Below are 25,449 nucleotides of genomic sequence, written 5' to 3'. Positions count from 1 at the left end.
GAGACTTTATCCCTCTAATAACATGTAAAAGACTATTGTTCTGGTTATATAAATATCTTTTATTGACTGTTCTCACCACTAGTACAGAGAGAGAGAGAGAGAGAGAGAGGAGAGGGGTATGTAAGAGCCTATAGCAGGGTTATATAACAGGGTTATCCACAACTCAATTGAACACATTGACTCTGCCAGCGTCGCCTTAAACAGCCTGCTTTATGGAGGGAATAAAAGACTCTCCTCCCTCCGAGGCCCTCCATCTCAGATCGCACCGCCACTGTCTCTTTTCATCATCACACATTTATCTATCCCCCTCTCCTCTCCTCCACTGCCGCTGTGGAAATGGAGGGAGGAGGTGAAAGAGAAGTGAAAATGAAAAATACACAAAGAGATAGAAATGAAATTAGAATGTGTCACTTCTCTGGATCGAGGGCTTCGGCTTATATATTGAATATGTGCGTGTAGGTGTGTGTGTGTGTGTGTAGGTAGGTGTGCCTGTGTGCATGCTCAGGTTGGCTGAGTGTGTGCTTTTGGGACCTAATTAGAGTGTGTCCTTACGCAACTGCGTGTGCCCGTGCGTGCGTGCCCGTGCATGCGTGCCCGTGCGTGCGCGTGCGTGTGCGTGCGTGTGTGTGTTCTTCCAACCCTGCATGCTGTGTGTGTCTGTGTGACACCTGTCTGCCAGACAGGTCCACAGGGGGACTATCTCCCCATCGCTCTGTGTGTGTCGACGTGTCTGGCTGCCAAAACTAATAACGTCGGCAATAACACTGATCTCCCCAAGTCTTCCCTTCTCTCTAATTGTGTTGTATACTAATACACTTTGATTAAACACACACACACACGTCTCTAATTGTGTTATGTCTCTGGTATCTCCATCTCCCTCATGTAGAAAATTAGCAAAGCAAGCCGTTCTGGAAAACGGGCATGACAACCTGATAGAGATGGATGTGTTCCCTCCCGCGTGCCACGAAGGCGCCTATGGGGACGGGTACGTGCCTCCATCTCAGCCTCTCTGAGTGTCCATCCCCTCCGCTTGTCGTCCTCCTCTACGCATGGTGCCAAACCCCAGCCGCCGTGTAACCCCTGGCAACACTGAGCCCAATACAAGCACACACAGAGGGATTAGCGTCACGCACATGTCCAGTCCCATGTACGTTTGTTTTCGACAACTTTATTGGTGACACACTGTAAGACAAGACACTGGGTAGAAAGCATGCCTTAAGGGTCATATTGTAATGCTATTGGGATGCAAGCCTTTGTGTAACTACTGCCTTTTTGTTGGCCTGCCAACCCTCTCACATAGATTCCCTCAATCTTATCCCGGACTTCACCCAGTGTGTCACAGCAGCAAGACGTTTACCATGTAACGGGATGGAAGGCTCAGTGTTGTCTGGCTGGTTCTAGAGCTACAATCAGCTCTGTTTGTCCCATTGTCTGATGTGTCCATGCTTGTTTCTTGTCAGTGTGCTTGTCTAAAGCAAGACAAAAGACACTATTAAACCAGTCCTGTTGTGGAGAATTGCTTACCTTGGCCTTGCTGTTTGGGCTTTGGCATGGTTGGCGAGTGAAAAAAAAAAGGGGGAGGGATGAAGCTTACATTTGAAAAACATACAGGGATGGGTTTGTCAGTTCTGGCCCGCACTTTGTTGGGTTTTAGTTGTTTTCAGTGAGGGCGAGCTACTTCCTCGAGGAAGTAGCAAACTAAATTGAAGACGGACACGTCATCTCTGAGGGATTTTTAAAGTGTTAAGTAATCACTTCCCTGGTTTTAATATCCGTTCTTTCTGACACTTATCCCTGTCCCTCGGGGTATGGATCTACAACTTAAATCCTCCCTCTCTCTCTTTCTCTCTCTTTCTCTCTCTTTCTCTGTCTTTCTCCCTCATACTCAATGTTTCATGTACTGAGATCTACTTCACAATCAGAGAAACAGCTTTACCTGCATGTGGTGTATGCTTGTGTGTGTGAGGGTGCACGAGCACACACCACACACGCACGCACACACACACGCACATACTCTCACACAAACAAGGGCATTCACGCACCCTCTCTCTCTCTCACACACACACACACACACACACACACACACACACACACAGTAAAGCACCCTCAAACACACTTCAGGGTCTGATTGGAAACTAGAGTGAAGCCCTCTGTCCTTTGGCTTGCTCCCTGGTTCAATCAATGAGCAGTGACACACATACACACACAGTCTCTAGTAGAAACACACACTAATTCATTTGATTAAAATAGCTGACCTTGGTAATTACCTCAAGCCAGCTGGTCTCTTGGGCTTCTTGTCCTATTTGTACTACAGGAAGGGGATTTTTATTTTAAAAAATACAACCGCAGTCCTTGTATGTCTTTCCATAACATTTTTGGAATGCTCTGTCTGTTCCGTGTTCATATGCTTCATGTTTTAGGCTTCACAGGCCTTCAAGTGTTTGTTTGTTGTTTCTACTAAGTTTCTACTAAGTGTCTAGTTCATTTGCTACTGTAGCTGTTGCTTTGTTTGTGTTTTGAACAGGAACCTCAGAAACCTGGTCCCAGATCTGTTTATGCCATCTTGCCGAAGAATGACCATTATACAGGAGTTGGCTATACAGCACAGACAGATCTGGGACCAGGCTAGAAAAGTGTAGCTGATGTAGATCCATTCAATCTCCATTCTCACCCTCCTTCTCCCTCTCTCTTTCCTCTCCTCTTTTCCAGGCACTTCCTCTTCAAGACAGGCACCGGCACGACCCCTCTGTTCAGCACGGCTACTCCAGGCTACACCATGGCAACGGGCTCCGTCTACTCGCCGCCCACGCGGCCCCTACCCAGAAACACCCTCTCCCGCTCCGCCTTCAAGTTTAAGAAGTCCTCCAAGTACTGCTCCTGGAGATGCACTGCTCTCAGCGCCGTGGGACTGTCCGTCCTGCTGTCTGTCCTGCTCTGCTATTGCATAGGTAAGATAGTACTGCTACTGTGTAAACACCTACACACATACTCACTCTGTAGTGGATACCATACAGATGTAGGATCTTAATTTGAACACTCTTTTGTTACTGCGAATTTTCCTGTATGCAGATGAGCTACACGATTGACAAATTCACTGATAACCCACACTAACACGTGGTTACATTAAGAGTATTGCACTTTTCATGTAGCCTTTTTCAGTCAAAATGATGGACTAAATCTAGAAATCCTGTTGCTGCAGGATTATTTTGCCGCGGCAATACTGGTCAAATTAAGATCTAACATATGTAGGTAACCGTTGGATCAGCTGTGAAAATAAATTGGGTAACCATTCAGTAACCTTCGCACACTGTAAGGTTACCTCAGGTGACAAACGCCAATGTTTTAAAACCACACTCCCCAAAATCTAGCATCTACCACATGAAACGGGTACATAAGGTTTAGACAAAGCAGTAACCAACCACAGCTGTCTATCGCTGAGGCCCCAGGGCTCTCTTCCGCTTTGCTTTAGTTTACATTCCTTCGACAGAGCTGTAAATGCCAATCTGATAGTGGTAGCGTTTCCTATCACTGACATTGGACACACTCAGCCTTAAACAAGCACAGTGATTGCTCAGCCTTTGATTATAAACCCTGAATAGTTTCAGTTTCCAGCTGGCGCGGAGGAGTATTGTTGACACACACACACACACACACACACACACACACACACACACACACACACACACACACACAGGAGTGTGTTGCCACAGTACCCCGATGCCTCTATCCAGTTGTTGTGACTAGCTGTGATAGATAGCAAATGCAGCAGCTATTGCTCATAGAGAATGTGTGTGTGTGTGTGTGTGTGTGTGTGTGTGTGTGTGTGTGTGTGTGTGTGTGTGTGTGTGTGTGTGTGTGTGTGTGTGTGTGTGTGTGTGTGTGTGTGTGTGTGTGTGTGTGTGTGTGTGTGTGTGTGTGTGTGTGGTGTGTGTGTGTGTGTGTGTTGTGTGTGTGTGGTGTGTTGTGTGTGTGTGAGAGAGAGAGGGAGAGATCTGATTGTATTAGTATTCACCATGCACTACATTCAGCTATAGCGGGAAGGAACTCTCTGCCCCCTCATCCACTCTGTTGGATCTCTGCTGTAGAGAGACAAATCACATGTTATTTAACACATGCTTCCTAAACAACAGGTGTAGACTAACAGTGAAATGCTTACTTAAAGGCCCTTCCCGACAATGAAGAGAGAAAGAAAATAGAGAAATAATAGAAAAGTAAACACGTAATAATACAAGTAAAAATAGATACACAATGAATAATGATAACTTGACTAAATACACGGGGTACCAGTACTGAGTAGATGTGTAGTGGTACGAGGTAATTGAGGTAGATATGTACATATAACTAGGAATAAAGTGACAGATAATAAATAGTAGCAGTATGTGATGAGTTAAAAAAAGTTAGTGCAGAAAGGGTCAATGCAGATAGTCTGGGTAGCTATTTAACTATTTAACTATTTAACTATTTAACTATTTAGCAGTCTTATGGCTGTTCAGGGACATGTTGGTTCCAGACTTGGCGGATCGGTACCGCTTGCCGAGGGAGAGAGAAATGGAGGGAAATGAATCATGTTGATTCAGACACACTTGCAAACAATAGACCTGTATTTTTGTGAAGAATCTCTCTTTCGCCTGCAGACACGCACGCATGCATGCACGCACCACACACACACACACACACACACACACACACACACACACACACACACAGTGGGTAGGAACAGTAAGCCCAGTTGACCGTCTGTAGTGGTCAGTCCAGAATGATGGATCTAGCCCTGCAGCTGTCCAGAACAGCACAGGAAGCCCTCACACCTCAGTGTGGACTATAGAGGCGTTGAGGCTTAGAGACCGACTAGATGGACGCTGCCATGTTACCTGTCTGCTATCCACTTAGCAGCACTTGAGCAGAACCCCCCCCTCTCTCTCTATCAATACAGAGGCTAATGGGTCTCTGGGCCTGTCCGTCACTCGGATAGTGTGAGGGAGGACACACACTCGTGCACGCACACACACACAAACACACGTAAGTGCATGCAGTGCTGTCTCTTTCTTCCACACACATATTATGCTCGCAATACACACACACATACAGTTGAAGTCGGAAGTTTACATATACTTAGTGTTGGAGTCATTAAAACTCGTTTTTCAACCACTCCACAAATTTCTTGTTAACAAACTATAGTTTTGGCGAGTCGGTTAGGACATCTACTTTGTGCATGACACACGTAATTTTTCCAACAATTGTTTACAAACAGATTATTTCACTTATAATTCACTGTATCACAATTCCAGTGGGTCAGAAGTTTACATACACTAAGTTGACTGTAGAAATTGTAGACCTCCACAAGTCTGGTTCATGCTTGGGAGCAATTTCCAAATGCCTGAAGGTACCACGTTCATCTGTACAAACAAGTATAAAACCATGGGACCACGCAGCCGTCACACCGCTCAGGAAGGAGACGCGTTCTGTCTCCTAGAGATGAATGTACTTTGATGTGAAAAGTGCAAATCAATCCCAGAACAACAGCAAAGGACCTTGTGAAGATGCTGGAAGAAACAGTTACAAAAGTATCTTTATCCACAGTAAAAAGAGTCCTATATCGACATAACCTGAAAGGCCGTTCAGCAAGGAAGAAGCCACTGCTCCAAAACCACTATAAAATAGACAGACTACGGTTTGCAACTGCACATGGGGACAAAGATTGTACTTTTTGGAGAAATGTCCTCTGGTCTGATGAAACATAAATAGAACTGTTTGGCCATAATGACCATCGTTATGTTTGGAGGAAAAAGGATGAGGCTTGCAAGCCGAAGAACACTATCCCAACCGTGAAGCACGGGGGTGGCAGCATCATGTTGTGGGGGTGCTTTTCTGCAGGAGGGACTGGTGCACTTCACAAAATAGATGGCATCATGAGGAAAGAAAATTATGTGGATATATTGAAGCAACATCTCAAGACATCAGTCAGGAAGTTGAAGCTTGGTCGCAAATGGGTCTTCCAAATGGACAATGACCCCAAGCATACTTCCAAAGTTGAGGCAAAATGGCTTAAGGACAACAAAGTCAAGGTATTGGAGTGGCCATCACAAAGCCCTGACCTCAATCCTATAGAAAATTTGTGGGCAGAACTGAAAAAGCGTGTGCGAGCAAGGATGCCTACAAACCTGACTCAGTTACATCAGCTCTGTCAGGAGGAATGGGCCAAAATTCACCCAACTTATTGTGGGAAGCTTGTGGAAGGCTACCCAAAACGTTTGACCCAAGTTAAACAATTTCAAGGCAATGCTACCAAATACTAATTGAGTGTATGTAAACTTCTGACCCACTGGGAATGTGATGAAAGAAATAAAAGCTGAAATAAATCATTCTCTCTACTATTATTCTGACATTTCACATTCTTAAAATAAAGTGGTGATCCTAACTGACCTAAGACAGGGAATTTTTGCTAGGATTAAATGTCAGGAATTGTGAAAAACTGAGTTTAAATATATTTGGCTATGGTGCATGTAAACTTCCGACTTCAACTGTACACTAGAACTCACAGAATACAAACCCTTTGCCTCCACATCTGTTATTCTGAACCGCCAGTGATTCCCATAACCTCATCCTCACCAAGCAAGAAACATTATTAATATGTCATGCTGCCCAGTAGGCTTGAAATGAAGGAAGAAAGACCCTGAATGACCTGTTCAGTGCAGCGACAACAACATGTTCTCTTCCTACCAGAAAGCTAATGATGGAATCCAACCCAGCAGGAAATGGTTGCAATGTCAGTGGGGTGTCAGCTGGCTGTGTGTGTGTTTGTGTGTCCGTGCGTGCAGTGGCGTGCATACACACTCCGCCCCAGCGCCACTCATTCCAACATTTATGTCCCGACCAGAACCACAGTAGGGCGCCCCGCCAACCAAAGCTAAGTTATGTTAAAATATGGAGAGCTAATCTCTACGGCTCCCTGTAGGGGACAATCATTACCATCCACCCTCAGATTGAGTTTCTCTGTAGCCTTTTATCTGAATAGGTCGGCTTTGGTGGAGAAGGACACTGTTGTCTTTCTACAAACCTCATTATCTGGTTCTGTAGTGATGGAAAAACACACACATGCTTACTCAGTGGTCGCCCCATACGGAGTCAGTCCTGATAATGAGGTGAAAGACCCTTAATGAAGAATTCATGAGATCATGAAGACAGTTATGAGGAGATTTGCGACACACACACACTAAACACACACTAACTTTTAAACACACACACACTAACTTTAAAACACACACATACACACTAACACATACGAACACACACTAACTTTAAAACACACACACACTAACAAACTCTAACTTTAAAACACACACACACTCATTTTAAAACACACACACTAACAAACTCTAACTTTAAAACACACACACACACACTAATTTTAAAACACACACACACTAACAAACTCTAACTTTAAAACACACACACTAACACACACTAGCTTTAAAACACACACACTAACTTTAAAACACACACACACTAACACACACTAACTTTAAAACACACACACACTAACACACACTAACTTTAAAACACATACATTAACACACACTAACTTTAAAGCACACACACACATTAACGCACACTAACTTTAAAACACACACACACACACTAACACACACAAACTTTAAAACACACACACACACATTAACACACACTAACTTTAAAACACACACACACACACACATTAACACACACTAACTTTAAAACAAACACTAACTTTAAAACACACACACACATTATCACACACTAACTTTAAAACACACACACTAACACACACTAACTTTAAAACACACACACACTAACACACACTAACTTTAAAACACACACACACTAACACACACTAACTTTATAACACACACACACTAACTTTATAACACACACACACTAACTTTAAAACACACACACACTAACACACACTAACTTTAAAACACACACATTAACACACACTAACTTTAAAACACACACACACACATTAACACACACTAACTTTGAAACACACACACAAACACACACTAACTTTGAAACACACACACACACTAACACACACTAACTTTGAAACACACACACACACTAACACACACTAACTTTAAAACACACACACACATTAACACACACTAACTTTGAAACACACACACACTAACACACACTAACTTTGAAACACACACACACACTAACACACACTAACTTTAAAACTCACACACACATTAACACACACTAACTTTAAAAAACACACACACACTAACACACACTAACTTTAAAACACACACACACACACTAACACACACAAACTTTAAAACACACACACACATTAACACACACAAACTTTAAAACACACACACACATTAACACACACTAACTTTAAAACAAACACTAACTTTAAAACACACACGCACATTAACACACACTAACTTTAAAACAAACACTAACTTTAAAACACACACACTAACACACACTAACTTTAAAACACACACACACTAACTTTAAAACACACAGACACACTAACTTTAAAACACACACACACTAACACACAGTAACTTTAAAGCACACAAACACACTTAAAGATGAACTCTCTAACTTGTGTATAATTTCAGCCAGTAGTTTTGAAACTGGTGCTCACAAACCTAAAGTCCCTGGTTTTTGTGTACTACGTCATCCAATTATGTGCAGTATGTTAGGAATTGTGCAATATGTATGATATATTACAAGTTAAATTTGTGCAATATGTTGGGAATTTGTTGTGCTTAAGATCCCAGAGTGCAGCTTTAATTTATGGCCCGATAATGAAAACACTTTGCACACACACACACACACACACACACACACACACACACACACACACACACACACACACACACACACACACACACACACACACACACACACACACACACACACACACACACACACACACACACACACACACACACCATGCTTGTATGGTACTTCGGCACAAAGGACTATACCTTTCCTGTCACCAAATGCTGGTAGCTTTAAGGTTGAGGAGGACCAATAGACAGTATATTAGAGCCTGTCATGAATGACAACTCAACACACTCTGACAGTGGCTGATTCTGGAGAATAGAGACTCATAAGGCATGTATTTATCTCTGTAGCTGTGTTAGTGGAGAATAGAGACTCATAAGGCATGTATTTCTCTCTGTAGCTGTGTTAGTGGAGAATAGAGACTCATAAGGCATGCATTTCTCTCTGTAGCTGTGTTAGTGGAGAATAGAGACTCATAAGGCATGTATTTCTCACTGTAGTTGTGTTAGTGGAGAATAGAGACTCATAAGGCATGTATTTCTCTCTGTAGCTGTGTTAGTGGAGACTAGAGACTCATAAGGCATGTATTTCTCATTGTAGTTATGTTAGTGGAGAATAGAGTCTCATAAGGCATGTATTTCTCACTGTAGCTGTGTTAGTGGAGAATAGAGACTCATAAGGCATGTATTTCTCTCTGTAGCTGTGTTAGTGGAGACTAGAGACTCATAAAGGCATGTATTTCTCTCTGTAGCTGTGTTAGTGGAGAATAGAGACTCATGAGGCATGTATTTCTCTCTGTAGCTGTGTTAGTGGAGAATAGAGACTCATAAGGCATGTATTTCTCTCTGTAGCTGTGTTAGTGGAGAATAGAGACTCAAAAGGCATGTATTTCTCACTGTAGTTGTGTTAGTGGAGAATAGAGTCTCATAAGGCATGTATTTCTCACTGTAGCTGTGTTAGTGGAGAATAGAGACTCATAAGGCATGTATTTCTCTCTGTAGCTGTGTTAGTGGAGACTAGAGACTCATAAGGCATGTATTTCTCACTGTAGCTCTGTTAGTGGAGAATAGAGACTCATAAGGCATGTATTTCTCTCTGTAGCTGTGTTAGTGGAGACTAGAGACTCATAAGGCATGTATTTCTCTCTGTAGCTGTGTTAGTGGAGAATAGAGACTCATAAGGCATGTATTTATCTCTGTAGCTGTGTTAGTGGAGAATAGAGACTCATAAGGCATGTATTTATCTCTGTAGCTGTTTTAGTGGAGAATAGCAGGTATCTTTGATCCAATATCCTGTCTGCTCAGTCTATACATGTCCACACAGCAACCAAGGAGAGAGAGACACACACACACACAAACATACAGATACACACACACACCCACACGCGCACGCACACACCCACAAACACACACACCCACAAACACACACACACACACAAACATACACACACACACAAACACACACCCACACACAAACATACACACACAGACACTCACACACACACAGATTTTTCTTATCTCTACACGAACATGCTTTGACGTCTTTCTCTACATCTCTCTCTCTCTCTACGTCTCTCACACACTATATTTCTCCGTCCCTCTCTCTCTCTCCCTCTCTCTCTCGCTCTACATCTCTATCACACTCTCCCCATCCCTCTCTGCCAACCTGCTCTTAATTATTTAAGACCCCACTTGGATGGATGGAGAAAGTCGATGGTGGTTAGGGCAACACACACGTACGCTGTCACATGTCTTAAGTCCATCCCCTTGTTATACAGTGCTACTGTAGGTGAAGGGATGTTTGGGGTTAACACCTCGGACTCCGGAGATGCCAAATAGACGGTAAGGGTCTTGTTCTGAACACTTTTCCTCTCCCCCCTTCTCTCTATCCTCAAACTCTCTCTCATCCTCACACTCTCTCTCTCTCCCCCTCTCTTTCTCTCTCTCTCTCGCTCATCCCCCCCCTCTCTCTCATCCCTCTCTCTCATTCCTCCCTCTCTCTCTCCCCCCTCTCTCTCTCATCCCCCCCCTCTCTCTCCCCCCACTTCTGAAAACACTCTCGTCCTCCCCAGCCACCCATAAATACTGCATTGCGTTTCACATATACAGAGGAACACTTTCAGATACGTTGGACGTACAAAGAGGCCTGGGAGGAAAGAGATCACGTTTACTGGTTATGTCATCAACTGAGAGATGGGAGAGAAATGCATGACTTCTTCCTGTCATGGCCTACTTTTAAATTCAACATTTAGATGCTAGACTATTTTACGCTAGGAGTGAGTTTCTATTTCTCGCTCTGTTTCACATTTGTTCTTTCTTTCTCACTGAATAGGAAAGTTCATTGTTGGATGTTTTTTTTATCAAACATTTGATTGCGTTCGAATATTTTACTGGGCTGTGTTGCTTTGGGGATATTTTATTTTCGGGTGAAAAACTAATTCAGGACTGACAAGAACAGAAATGAATAGTGCAACAGGAGGACAGCAACACAGTGTGCTTCAAACACTTGAGAATGGACCAATCACAACTGGGTATGATTTGTGAAAGGTGCTGAAATCAATCGTGTCCTTGAACAGCCCTGGAGAAGTTTACATGATTGTTGTTGAGGTTGTTGTTGAGGTTGTTGTGGTTTTTGTTGTTGTTGTGGTTGTTGTCGTTTTGGAGGTTGTTGTTGAGGTTGTCGTTGAGGTTGTCGTTGAGGTTGTTGTTTTGGTTGTTATGGTTGTTATGGTTGTTGTGGTGGTTATTGTGGTTGTGGTTGTTGTCGTTTTGGAGGTTGTTGTTGAGGTTGTCGTTGAGGTTGTTGTTTTGGTTGTTATGGTTGTTGTGGTGGTTATTGTGGTTGTGGTTGTTGTTGTGGTTGTTGTTATGGTTGTTGTTATGGTTGTTGTGGTTGTTATTGTGGTTGTGGTGGTTGTTATTGTGGTTGTTGTGGTGGTTATTGTGGTTGTGGTTGTTGTTATGGTTGTTGTTGTGGTTGTTGTTATGGTTGTTGTGGTGGTTATTGTGGTTGTGGTTTTTGTTATGGTTGTTGTTGTGGTTGTTGTGGTTGTTATTGTGGTTGTGGTGGTTGTTGTTATGGTTATTGTGGTTGTGGTTGTTGTTATGGTTGTTGTGGGGGTTATTGTGGTTGTGGTTGTTGTTATGGTTGTTGTGGTGGTTATTGTTGTTATGGTTGTTGTGGTTGTTATTGTGGTTGTGGTGGTTGTTGTTATGGTTATTGTGGTTGTGGTTGTTGTTATGGTTGTTGTGGGGGTTATTGTGGTTGTGGTTGTTGTTATGGTTGTTGTGGTGGTTATTGTTGTTATGGTTGTTGTGGTGGTTATTGTGGTTGTGGTTTTTGTTATGGTTGTTGTTGTGGTTGTTGTTATGGTTGTTGTGGTGGTTGTTGTGGTTGTTATTGTGGTTGTGGTGGTTGTGGTGGTTGTTGTGATTGTTGTTATGGTTGTTATGGTTGTTATTGTGGTTGTGGTTGTTGTTATGGTTGTTGTGGTGGTTATTGGGGTTGTGGTTGTTGTGGTGGTTATTGTGGTTGTGGTTGTTGTTATGGTTGTTACTGTGGTTGAGGTTGTTGTTATGGTTGTTGTGGTGGTTATTGTGGTTGTTATTGTGGTTGTGGTTGTTGTTGTGGTTGTTGTGGTGGTTATTGTGGTTGTTGTTATGGTTGTTATGGTGGTTATTGTGGTTGTGGTTGTTGTTATGGTTGTTGTGGTGGTTATTGTGGTTGTGGTTGTTGTTATGGTTGTTGTGGTTGTTACTGTGGTTGTGGTTGTTGTTGTGGTTGTTGTGGTGGTTATTGTGGTTGTGGTTTTTGTTATGGTTGTTGTTGTGGTTGTTGTTATGGTTGTTGTGGTTGTTATTGTGGTTGTGGTGGTTGTTATTGTGGTTATTGTGGTTGTGGTTGTTGTTATGGTTGTTGTGGTGGTTATTGTGGTTGTGGTTGTTGTGGTGGTTATTGTGGTTGTGGTTGTTGTTATGGTTGTTGTGGTGGTTATTGTGGTTGTGGTTTTTGTTATGGTTGTTGTTGTGGTTGTGGTTGTTGTGGTGGTTATTGTGGTTGTGGTTGTTGTTATGGTTGTTGTGGTGGTTATTGTTGTTATGGTTGTTGTGGTGGTTATTGTGGTTGTGGTTTTTGTTCTGGTTGTTGTTGTGGTTGTTGTTATGGTTGTTGTGGTTTTAGTTGTTGTTATGGTTGTTGTGGTGGTTATTGTGGTTGTGGTTTTTGTTATGCTTGTTGTTGTGGTTGTTGTTATGGTTGTTGTGGTGGTTGTTGTGGTTGTTATTGTGGTTGTGGTTGTTGTTATGGTTGTTGTGGTGGTTATTGTGGTTGTGGTTGTTGTGGTGGTTATTGTGGTTGTGGTTGTTGTTATGGTTGTTGTGGTGGTTATTGTGATTGTTGTTATGGTTGTTACTGTGGTTGTGGTTGTTGTTATGGTTGTTGTGGTGGTTATTGTGGTTGTTATTGTGGTTGTGGTTGTTGTTATGGTTGTTGTGGTGGTTATTGTGGTTGTTGTTGTGGTTGTTGTGGTGGTTATTGTGGTTGTTGTTATGGTTGTTATGGTGGTTATTGTGGTTGTGGTTGTTGTTATGGTTGTTGTGGTGGTTATTGTGGTTGTGGTTGTTGTTATGGTTGTTGTGGTGGTTATTGTGGTTGTTTGAGAGTGTAAGGAACATGGCCGAGGGACGAGCTAACAAATAGAGCAGACCATGAGTAGCTTACACACACACACACCCGCACATGTACACGCACACACCCCCGCACACACACTCTCACACACATGCATTAGGCCTTCCTGGACACTAATAGAAAGCATGGTCTGTCAAAAGCATCTGCTCTCTCCTTGTGGGTACTATGATTGACACGTATACACAGACAGCTCTTACACACACACACACACACACACACACACACACACACACACACACACACACACACACACACACACACAGAGGTACAGATAACCATATCTGTGTGTGTTTGAGTGTGTCTGTGTACATGTGTGTGCCAATTCCCACCTGTCTCTCCCTTACACACCAGCTCTCCTTATCTCCCATTCACTCTTCACTATCTTCACCTGGGACCATGTAGACCCATCTGCTACAACAGATGCACACACACACACACACCACCAAAAACACACACACACACGCTTTTCTCCAGCGAAGAAAAACGGCCGAAATCTGAATCGGCTCTTCTCCCGGTGATCTCCCCAGAGTTTTGGGAATTATTCTCCCGCCTGATTTGTCATTCGTAGAATTTCGGCCCTGGGAATCATTCCGGAAAACACTGACATCCCATATTTTCCCTGCTTTGGAAGCATTAGACTGACACCTTGGTTAGATAGTGTCACTGTGCACATGTCCATGACTTGTAGACAACGACACTGAAACAAATGATTGGTTGAAGAAAGACTCTTTATTGTCTCTCTTCAAGGTAAAGTCAAGAGTCCTGAAACCAAAAGAGAGTGTGGGATCGAGTAGCGCATTCCGTTTGCCAGCAATCCTTTGACATAAGGCGCCAAAGTCGAGTGTTTGTTGCGCCCGCCACTTACTAAAACAATGTAACTTGTTAACAACGTTTCTACCGTGTATAAAGCTGCCCATTTAAACGTACAAACTCCAGCAATGTGAAATATATTATTAGAATTACAGTCTAAGTGCTGATATAATATAGTCATATCATTTAACCTACCTCGTGTGTTTATCTGAAGCGCCGCCCTGTTTCCTTGTTGAAGTGCCGGTGTGCATGACGCATGAGGCAAATTAGTCTACGAGCCATCGAGGAACATTTGTCGGTTGACGGGAATAACCAAAGTGATGACTTGTCGCCGTGGTGAATTACTTCATGAATGTGTATTGTGACTTAAAGTAGAAGTAATGGCACAAATTATTGGAGTGTGTGTGTTTATGTAAAACCATTCCTTATGATATATGTCCATGGGAAATTACACATTTATGGTAGAAATGTGTCATGATGGAACATTCCAAGTTGAAGGGAGTTCCTGGGAAGAGTACTTACTCATTTGGCTTTTGCCTGGGAGAGAGCAGGCAACAGGTTGGCTAGAGTAGAGCTACACCTGAGCTTTGTTCCTTTATTTAACTAGGAAAGTCAGTTAAGAACAAATCATTATTTTCTAGGCTACGCTGCCGCCCCGTTCTAGACAGTGAGTTGTTGCCAGAATGGTTTCCACTGAGAATGTGTTTGATTTATTCAAGTCTTTGTCAACGTCCTGTTTGTTATTTTCTGTACAAAGTTGATTGGCCAATTAGTCCTGCACCTGTTAATATTGTAAATCAAAGCCTCTAAGAGAGGTAAGCACCAGAACATTCTGTCTGTCTCCTCACTGTCCAATCCGCCGCTTCGGTTACTGCTTCACAGATGGATAGAAAAATCCAGAATGATATTACAACAGACATGCAACAGCAGACTTGTATATCTGGGGGTGGATTTGCATCCATTTTGCACATTTTGTACAGATATGTAAACTATCATGAATGAAGTAATGGCATCCTGTATTACAATGAACATTCGGAAAGCAAAGTGAATGAAAGTGTAGACGGATGGCTAAGGGATGTCTTTCTAAAGAAAGTGCTGCTAAATGAGAGCTTTACAAGCCTCGTGACTTCTTCTCAGTCTGAAAAGGTTGACCTTTTAACAAATAGAAATGCTTTGAAGACTCCAATATCCATCCACCTCCACACCTGGCTCTCTTTGTCCGTCTGGTCTTCCAATGTTTTCCTTGCTCTCGATCTATCTCTATATGTCTTCTCTCTCTCTCTCTTTCAGAGGTCCAGAGACTGGTGTTTGATTCAAGCTCAAGGGTTTTGATGCTGTTATGGGGAACCTAGCTCAGAGATGGATATCTCAACATTGTTTAACAGTTGTCTTGTGGTTGTGTAAAGGTTGTCTGAGGGTTGTCCTGAGGAGCTTTAAGCCTCCCAGCATGCTCCACTCTGGCAGCGCTTGGTGTCGATCCGCCAACTTCTCTCCCATGACCCTCTAGTCCTGCCCACCGCAGGAGGCCCTCCCCAGCACCACACCACTCTAATTTAATGAGAGAAAGAAAGAGAGAGAGAGGGAGGAGGAGGCTTGGTTGAACTGTGGGTGGGCTCTGGTTGAAAACGCTCTGGCCTCCGGGCCCTAATTGCTAGAGGATTCCCTCAGCTTACCCAACCCATTCTCCCTCTTCTCTCCGCCTCTCTTTTTCCCCTCACTCTCTCTACCTCTCTCCTTCCCTCACTCTCTCTACCTCTCTCCTTCCCTCACTCTCTCTACCTCTCTCCTTCCCTCACTCTCTCTACCTCTCTCCTTCCCTCACTCTCTCTACCTCTCTCCTTCCTTCCTTCCCTCACTCTCTCTACCTCTCTTCTTCCCTCACTCTCTCTACCTCTCTTTTTCCCCTCACTCTCTCCGCCTCTCTCCTTCCCTCACTCTCTCTACCTCTCTCCTTCCCTCACTCTCTCTACCTCTCTCTCTCCTTCCCTCACTCTCTCTACCTCTCTTCTTCCCTCTCTCTCTACCTCTCTCCTTCCCTCACTCTCTCTACCTCTCTCTCTCCTTCCCTCACTCTCTCTACCTCTCTCTCTCCTTCCCTCTCTCTCTACCTCTCTTCTTCCCTCACTCTCTCTACCTCTCTTCTTCCCTCACTCTCTCTACCTCTTCTTCCCTCACTCTCTCTACCTCTCTCCTTCCTTCCATCACTGTCTCTAGCTCTCTCCTTCCCACTCTCTCTACCTCTCTCCTTCCTTCCCTCACTCTCTCTACCTCTCTTCTTCCCTCACTCTCTCTACCTCTCTCCTTCCTTCCCTCACTCTCTCTACCTCTCTCCTTCCCTCACTCTCTCTACCTCTCTCCTTCCTTCCCTCACTCTCTCTACCTCTCTTCTTCCCTCACTCTCTCTACCTCTCTCCTTCCCTCACTCTCTCTACCTCTCTCCTTCCCTCACTCTCTCTACCTCTCTCCTTCCCTCACTCTCTCTACCTCTTCTTCCCTCACTCTCTCTACCTCTCTCCTTCCTTCCCTCACTCTCTCTACCTCTCTCCTTCCCTCACTCTCTCTACCTCTCTCCTTCCTTCCCTCACTCTCTCTACCTCTCTTCTTCCCTCACTCTCTCTACCTCTCTCCTTCCTTCCCTCACTCTCTCTACCTCTCTCCTTCCTTCCCTCACTCTCTCTACCTCTCTCCTTCCCTCACTCTCTCTACCTCTCTTCTTCCCTCACTCTCTCTACCTCTCTCTACCCTCACTCTCTCTACCTCTCTCCTTCCTTCCCTCACTCTCTCTACCTCTCTCCTTCCCTCACTCTCTCTACCTCTCTTTTTCCCCTCACTCTCTACCTCTCTCCTTCCCTCACTCTCTCTACCTCTCTCCTTCCCTCACTCTCTCTACCTCTCTCCTTCCCTCACTCTCTCTACCTCTCTTCTTCCCTCACTCTCTCTACCTCTCTCTTTCTCCACCATTTGACCTCTCTCTGTCCCTTACTCTCTCTCCCTCTCTGTCGCTTCCAGTTCCTGCAGCTATAACGTCTAGATATCCTAGATCCAGCTCACACACACACACACAAATACACACACTTATACAGAACACACACACACACATACGCCCCACCACACAGAGCAGGTATACAGCAACATCCCCTACTTTTATAGTGATTTATAGGTGGTTGTGAGTGTGTGTTCAGGTAGAAATCCACAGGGGCTGTGAGCACGACTAAACTCCCCTCATTAGAGCTAGAGTGTGCAGCCAGGCAGGCTTGTTACTCACACAGGACACACACACACTGACACGTGTGTGTGTGTGTGTGTGTGTGTGTGTGTGTGTGTGTGTGTGTGTGTGTGTGTGTGTGTGTGTGTGTGTGTGTGTTGTTGTTGGTACTAAACAGTCATTCTCACCAGACTTGCTACTGGCCCTCCAGTACTGTCTGAGTCACAGTCCTCAGGCCTCCATCATGTCTGGCTCCTACTAAAGCCCTCGGCAGCCATGACGGCTCCAGACGGCGCTGAAACAGTGTTAAAAACTAGAAACTGTCTCCTCACTCTTAGTGTGGCTTCTCGCAGAAGCACTCAGAGAGAGAGCGAAATGGAGAGGAGGGAAGGAGAGAGGAAGGTGTGGGATTGAATTATATCCAGCCAGAGGGCCGGCTTGATGCTAATGCGCTAAACTGCTTGGCTCCATCTCTCCCTCTATCTCTCCCTCTCTCCAGATCTCTCCCTCTATCTCTCCCTCTCTCCAGATCCCTCCCTCCCTCTCTCCAGATCTCTCCCTCCATCCAGATCCCTCCCTCCATCTCTCCCTCTCTCCAGATCCCTCCCTCCATCTCTCCCTCCATCCAGCTCCCTCCCTCCATCTCTACCTCCATCTCTCCCTCTCTCCAGCTCTCTCCCTCCCTCCCTCCATCTCTCTCTCTCCTCTCAGGGCTCAGGTTAACATATTGGAGTTTTCAAACAATACCTGCTCTTATTTTGACAGATTATCTTTCTACAACTCCCAACTCACCTCCTACACACACACACACAGGTTCAGATATATACACACCCTGACGGGTCCAGCCAATCCCAGAGCTTGTTAGAACCCAAACCATAATCGATGGAGGGATATTTCTCCTGTTGTCGTTCTATCTGATAGAGTTCGATTAGACATCCCATCTCTGACTCGCCACTAGGTAAACTGTGGTGTGTGTGTGTGTGTGTGTGTTGTTAAGCCCTCAACCCCTGAGAGTAACAAGCATTTTCTCTCTCTCTCCCCCCTACTGTAGCCATGCATCTGTTTGGTCTGAACTGGCAGATGCAGGAGACAGAGGGCTACGGCTTTGAGAACGGTCAGGGGAGGTCAGACACCACACCCAACACCATCACCGCACTGTCTGCTGATAACGGTAAGGAGGCTAGAACACACACACACACACACACACACACACACACACACACACACACACACACCGACCGACCGACCGACCGACCCATTGGGCCCTGTGTGCATAGTGGCCAGAGGCTTTAAGGGCCAGTATTGACATGCAAAGTCCCAGTATTAGGAGAGAGGGCAGTGACCTGACCACATAGAAGCACAGTGTTTAACCACACTGACAAAGTTATACTGTACCTCTCACATTTGACATAGTTATTTTCAGAGGCTCTTATCCAGAGCGACTTACAGGAGCTACTAGGGTTAAGTGCCTTGCTCAAGAGCACATTGGCAGATTTTTCAACTAGTCAGCTTGGGGATTCGTACTAGCAACCTATCGGTTACCAGCGCTCTTTACTGATAGGCTACCTGCCACCCTATAGCTCTTTGTTTTAGTGCTGTTTATATGGCTGTGTGGGTGGGCTTGTGTCTCTATGGAGAAACCCAAGGAGAATGCAGAGTCAGTGGGATAAACCAACACTCACATCTGCATGAGGTCTGCTTTGATCTATTCACTAAACATTGCACTGAAGCACTAGAGAAAGAGCTTCCTAAAGTGTGAATGTCCTCAGATTTCTTTGTCTAAAGATAGTGTTTTGCAGACTCTACCCACACACACACACACACACACACACACACTCACAGACACACACACACTGCCATCATTCATCCCGGCCCATTATCCAAAGGCATAGCCCAGCCAAATGGTGTGTGTGTGCGCGTGTGTGTGCGCGTGCGTGCGTGCGTGCGTGCGCACGCGCATGTGTGAAGACTACCAGCCGGGTCACACTCCCACTGAACACTTCATAATGCAGTCACTCTATCAAACTCTATTTGCCACTGACCTCCAGACACACACTGTATCCTCATCGGACACACACTACAGCTCTAATAACACACACACACTTTTTGTAGCTGTCTTACACACCAATGTTTCTCTGTATCGATCCCTTTCTCACACCAACACACATACACCTTTGTAACACACACACACTCCTTTTCCATGTCCACCATCACTCTGAATCCCCTGTGGAGAGGAGAGGGGATGGTAGTACTGTAGGTATTCGAGGTAGTACAGACTCTGTGTTGGTCTCTGTAGGCTGAGGTGAGACAGAGTGGCTTTTTCTGGAAGTGGACTGACCTTACAAACTAAGTATATGACTGGGCAGCAGAGAGCTGACTCGAGCTGGGTTTCTTAAACTATGGGTCGGGAACCCCAAGTGGGACCTGGGCATGTGAGAAGTGGGGTCGCGAGTGATGAGAATCTATAATCACACACTTTTTCTTCTTAATTTGGGTCGAGTGTAGACTACAATGAGCCTAGTAGAGATGAAATAAATCCATCATACTGCAGAGAGCTGAGGAGAGAATGGACTAGCATGAGTCCCAGTACTTCCACCACTGTCTCATCTCCCACTGGGAGACAGGCTTAGTCTGCGTCCCAAATGGCACTGTATTCCCTATTTAGTGCACTACTTGTGAGCAGGGACCACAGGTCTTTAGTCCAAAGTAGTGCACTATATAGGGAATAGGGTGCCATTTGAGATGCAGGTGATCTGCTTCTTGTGCTAGTGATTTGATGGGTGTCCGTGCGTCCCCATGTGCTCCTGTCCCTTCAGTGCTTGTGTCCCTGTACAGGGGAGGGTAGAGTCGTTCTCCTCCCCCTCTCCTAACCTTCGCGGACACAATTAGGTTGATTCTTGTTCAGTTCTGAGACCAGGCCATCTCCCTCTTTCATTTTCTCTCGGTGTCTCTCTCTCTCTCTCTCTCTCTCTCTCTCTCTCTCTCTCTCTCTGTCTCTCTCTCTCTCTCTGTCTCTCTCTCTCTCAATTCAGTTCAATTCAAGGGGCTTTATTGGCATGGGAAACACATGTTAACATTGCCAAAGCAAGTGAAGTAGATCTCTTTTCTTCTCTCTCTCTCTTTCTCTCTCCGTCGTGTCTCTTCCACTCACCATGTCCCTCCAAACATCCCTCCCCTCTTCCCTCCATCCCCGTCTTCTTTCTTTTTATGTGGTTGAAGGTTTGGTGAGATAAACAGATATGAGACAGTACAAGGTAACAGTGACCGTCACCACCATTCAGACAACATTCAGACAGACAGATCTCTAACTGAGGTGAACTGAGAGGCTAAAAACCACTGTGGAGGAGGAGGAAGAAGAAGAGTGGTCATGCTAACGTGATAGTGTTTACATCAAAGTGAGGAAGTAATGAAAGCTCTCAATGTAATGAGCTCTTCCAGCCCTCATCATAACAGACTAATTAACACAGCCATGCCGCCACTCAACACATCACTTCTAATCAATACAAAATCCCTCCCTCCTCCGTTCTCTCCTCCTTCAACTAACCTTGGCCTCCTCTCTCTTCCTCTTCCTCTTCCTCTCTCTCTGTGTGAGTCGGAGCCATCAACGATCTGCAGTGACAGCCTATGGCTTTGTTCACTGATGTGAATGAATGGACTACCACAAATAGACATGAGCACACACACAGATACACACACAGACAGACACACACACACACACACACACACAGACAGACACACACAGACACACATCTAAGTGCATCTAAACATACATGCACACATTGATAAATATACGCTGACTCTCCCTTCACACTCGTCTCAGTGAGTGAGTGTGTGTGTGTGTGTCTGTCAGTGATGCGCGGGTCAGCTGTTTGTTGACCGGCACCCACCCGCAATTGCTAATAACCCGTTTGCAACCGCCCGACTATGTGTGATAAATAGGAGGCCTGCACCCGACCCTTACCCACTAATATACAACATGTGCTGAACACTTCCTTTTTTTGTCCTTTTTGCCTCAGTGGATCGTCGTTAACGTTTTCTGCCAAGTTCCCAAAAGCATTTGGCTATTGGCGTGTATTTGGCACGCGTACTGTTAGGCCCCAAAGCTTAGGTTTACGCCCTAATGCCAGATCAAAATCATGAAAGAAAAACCTCAATGTATCATATAGATATGAATTGCACAAGAATGATCATACATTTATGGATTTTTTTTGATGGATCGTTTTCTCTTTATCCAACTTGCCGGCCACCCACCCGCCCTTCATCCACAAAATATTTCATGACCCTAAACCTGCCCGCCCCGTGGATACGGGGGTGGGATCTTAGTTTGATCACCCTGTTGCAGGAGAACGTTCCAACTTTACAAATAATTCTAAAACTTGTTGTGTGTTTGAGGTTTAAAAAAGCTTCTGAAGTTTGTAATTTCCACTTTGAAATTTGAGACTTGATTTTCCCCTACAAAAATGTCCATTAATTATAATAAACATAACAATTCACATTTCCTGTTGCTGCAGGATTCTTTTCCTGCTGTAGCAAACTGGCTCAGATTAAGATCCTACATCTATATAATCGCGGGGACTGCGGGTTATGAGTCAACCCGCGCATCACGTGTGTATGTGTGTGTGTGTGCCAGTGTGTGTGTGTCCAGTACCTATCTTTGGACATGTTGTTGTTCACCTCTGTGATAGGCAGGTAACCTAAAAGCACTCTCTCTATAAGAGAGTCTACCCAGGGGGAGGAAGAGCAGGAGAGCAATCACTCACTCTCACAGATGATTGGAAGTGTTGGATTGAGTTGCACTGGGCGAGAGGAAAGGGCTTTGTTGACAGGTCTAGGTGGAGTGACACAGCAAAGTGTAGAAGACACTGTAGTAAAGCTAGCAGACGGTGTAGTAAAGCTAGCAGACGGTGTAATACAGCTAGAAGACAATGTAGCTAAAATTCCAGAACTAGAATGAAATACTCATGTTACATTCACACAATCTTATGCATTAATGATGTACACACACACACATTTATAGAACTGTGGAGTAATGTATGGTTTGCCGTATCATTTTAGGATGACCTTAGCTGTGTTCGAATACCCATGCTAACATACTGTATACTACATACTTAATGAGTAAATACTACATACTATATAGTATTAGTTCATTTTAGTATACTGTAAACGAACAGTATGCTTTCAGTTGAGCGTTCTAGCTCTTGGCCTGTCTACCGGAAGTTGATGCTGTTGCTATGCAACCTCTTGCTAACTAGTTAGCGTAACAAATTACTAGTTAGACATTTTACGACTTCAGGTGTGTTCTTAAATTTACTCTGGAGTGCCAGAGTGCACTCGTAAATTCAGAGCAGTGTCAGATTGTCCGTTTGTAAATTCAGAACGTTTCGCTCTCAGAGCGCACACTGGATGCTCGGGCCGAGGAGTAGGGTTGATTTGAGCTTTCTGACCTTACAACAGCAGTCAAGCTAACGTTGGCTAGCTTGCTAGCTACTTCCAGACACAAATTAGACCAGTCGGACCATTTTACTCTCCCTAGCAGAGCTGGTTAGGCAGTTCTCATGTTATCCAGAGCGTTGGTGACTGTAACTGTGCTGCTTGCAACAATTGAATTACGCTTTTTTTGCCGACCGTTTACTGACACCGGCCATATTCAACGGGTGTTGAGCGCTCGTAAATTCATTATTCTTAATCTGAGTAGATAGCCAGAGCGAATTTACGAAAGCACCCGAATGTCCATTGAGAACGCACAACGACGATACTACACTGTTTAGCTAAGCTAAGAATGATGGGGAGAATCAAGTCAATAAACGTTGGGTAGTTAGATAGCCTATAGTTAATATACTGGCAAGTTTGATGTTTAACTACTAACGTTAGGTAGCTAGCTAACATACCGGGACATACTGCTGTAATGATATGCTATGTGGTTCGTAAGGACAGCGTAGCTAACAAATTGTCAGCCAACGTAACGTGTAAGGTCACTTATTTGAAAAGTCATGACTTTATTACATTGCTCAACATTTTCTTAACAATTGTCATAATTAGTTAAAGCAATTAATTTGTATCTGCTCTCGTTGTACTTCGGCTGCATATTTTTCGCTATTTTCTTCAAACCTGAAAACGATGTGAAGCCACGCCCACTTCCTGAAGAATTGCATTATGGTCCCTAAAGTACGGAAATAGTGTCCCCTGCGTGTATGCTTCATATTTTGGCGAATTTAGTACGATATCCGGGAACTTTTGGGATACAAACTACAGTTGAAGTCGGAAGTTTACATACACTTAGGTTGGAGTCGTTAAAACTCGTTTTTCAACCACTCCACAAATTTCTTGTTAACAAACTATAGTTTGGGCAAGTCAGATAGGACATCTGACTATTTGTGCATGACACAAGTAGTTTTTCCAACAAATGTTTACAGACAGATTATTTCACTTATAATTCACTGTATCACAATTCCAGTGGGTCAGAAGTTTACATAAACTAAGTTGACTGTGTCTTTAAACAGCTTGGAAAATTCCAGAAAATGATGTCATGGCTTTAGAAGCTTCTGATAGGCTAATTGACATCATTTGAGTCAATTGGAGGTGTACCTGTGGATGTATTTCAAGGCCTACCTTCAAACTCTGTGCCTATTTGCTTGACATCATGGGAAAATCAAAAGAAATCAGCCAAGACCTCAGAAATGTAATTGTAGACCTCCACAAGTCTGGTTCATCCTTGGGAGCAATTTCCAAACGCCTGAAGGTACCACGTTCATCTGTACAAACAATAGTATAAACACCATGGGACCACACAGCCATCATACCGCTCAGTAAAGAGGCACGTTCTGTCTCCTAGAGATGATCGTACTTTGATGCGAAAAGTGCAAATCAATCCCAGAACAACAGCAAAGGACCTTGTGAAGATGCTGGAGGAAACAGGTGCAAAAGTATCTATAACCACAGTAAAACGAGTCCTATATCGACATAACCTGAAAGGCCGCTCAGCAAGGAAGAAGCCACTGCTCCAAAACCGCCATAAAAAAGCCAGACTACGGTTTGCAACTGCACATGGGGACAAAGATCGTACTTTTTGTAGAAATGTCCTCTGGTCTGATGAGACAAAAATAGAACTGTTTGGCCATAATGACCATCGTTAAGTTTTCCAAACATAACGATGGCCTGCAAGCCGAAGAACACCATCCCAACCATGAAGCACGGGGTGGCAGCATCATGTTGTGGGGGTGCTTTGCTGCAGGAGGGACTGGTGCACTTCACAAATAGATCGCATCATGAGGCAGGACATCAGTCAGGAAGTTGAAGCTTGGTCGCAAATGGGTCTTCCAAATGGACAATGACCCCAAGCATACTTCCAAAGTTGTGGCAAAAGGGCTTAAGGACAACAAAGTCAAGGTATTGGAGTGGCCATCACAAAGCCCTGACCTCAATCCTATAGAAAATGTGTAGGCAGAACTGAAAAAGCATGTGCGAGCAAGGAGGCCTAGAAACCTGACTCAGTTACACCAACTCTGTCAGGAGGAATGGGCCAAAATTCACCCAACTTATTGTGGGAAGCTTGTGGAAGGCTACCCAAAACGTTTGACCCAAGTTAAACAATTTAAAGGCAATGCTACCAAATACTAATTGAGTGTATGCAAATTTCTGACCCACTGGGAATGTGATGAAAGAAATAAAAGCTGAAATATATCACTCTCTCTACTATTATTTCTGATATTTCACATTCTTAAAATTAACTGGTGATCCTAACTGACCTAAGACATGGCCTTTTTACTAGGATTAAATGTCAGGAATTGTGAAAAACTGAGTTTAAATATATTTGGCTAAGGTCTATGTAAACTTCCGACTTCAACTGTAGCTCCATACTATGATCAATAAGCATATATATACTATGTACTATATACTCAATCACGTCAAAAATAGTACGGTTAGTGCGGTTAGTATGAGTATTCGAACACAGCTCT

The 25,449-nt window shown here is 44.1% G+C and overlaps 1 protein-coding gene across 9 annotated transcripts in view; it reads left to right on the top strand.

Moving 5' to 3' along the window:
* The window catches only part of LOC115202196 (teneurin-3), a 425,097-nt gene that overhangs the window by 291,093 nt on the left and 108,555 nt on the right, over positions 1–25,449 (top strand). For 5 of the 9 annotated variants that reach the window (XM_029766158.1, XM_029766159.1, XM_029766162.1 and 2 more), the window contains 3 exons: positions 887–985; positions 2,710–2,948; positions 18,546–18,665. In XM_029766158.1, coding sequence (XP_029622018.1) covers positions 887–985; positions 2,710–2,948; positions 18,546–18,665 — 458 coding nt within the window. The remainder of the gene's footprint in view (positions 1–886; positions 986–2,709; positions 2,949–18,545; positions 18,666–25,449) is intronic. The other 4 variants (XM_029766165.1, XM_029766167.1, XM_029766164.1 and 1 more) reach the window with 1 other exon arrangement.

Source organism: Salmo trutta, chromosome 11 (genome assembly GCF_901001165.1).
Source record: "Salmo trutta chromosome 11, fSalTru1.1, whole genome shotgun sequence".
Classification (NCBI taxonomy): domain Eukaryota; kingdom Metazoa; phylum Chordata; class Actinopteri; order Salmoniformes; family Salmonidae; genus Salmo; species Salmo trutta.
This window is presented reverse-complemented; position numbering and strand designations above follow the sequence as displayed.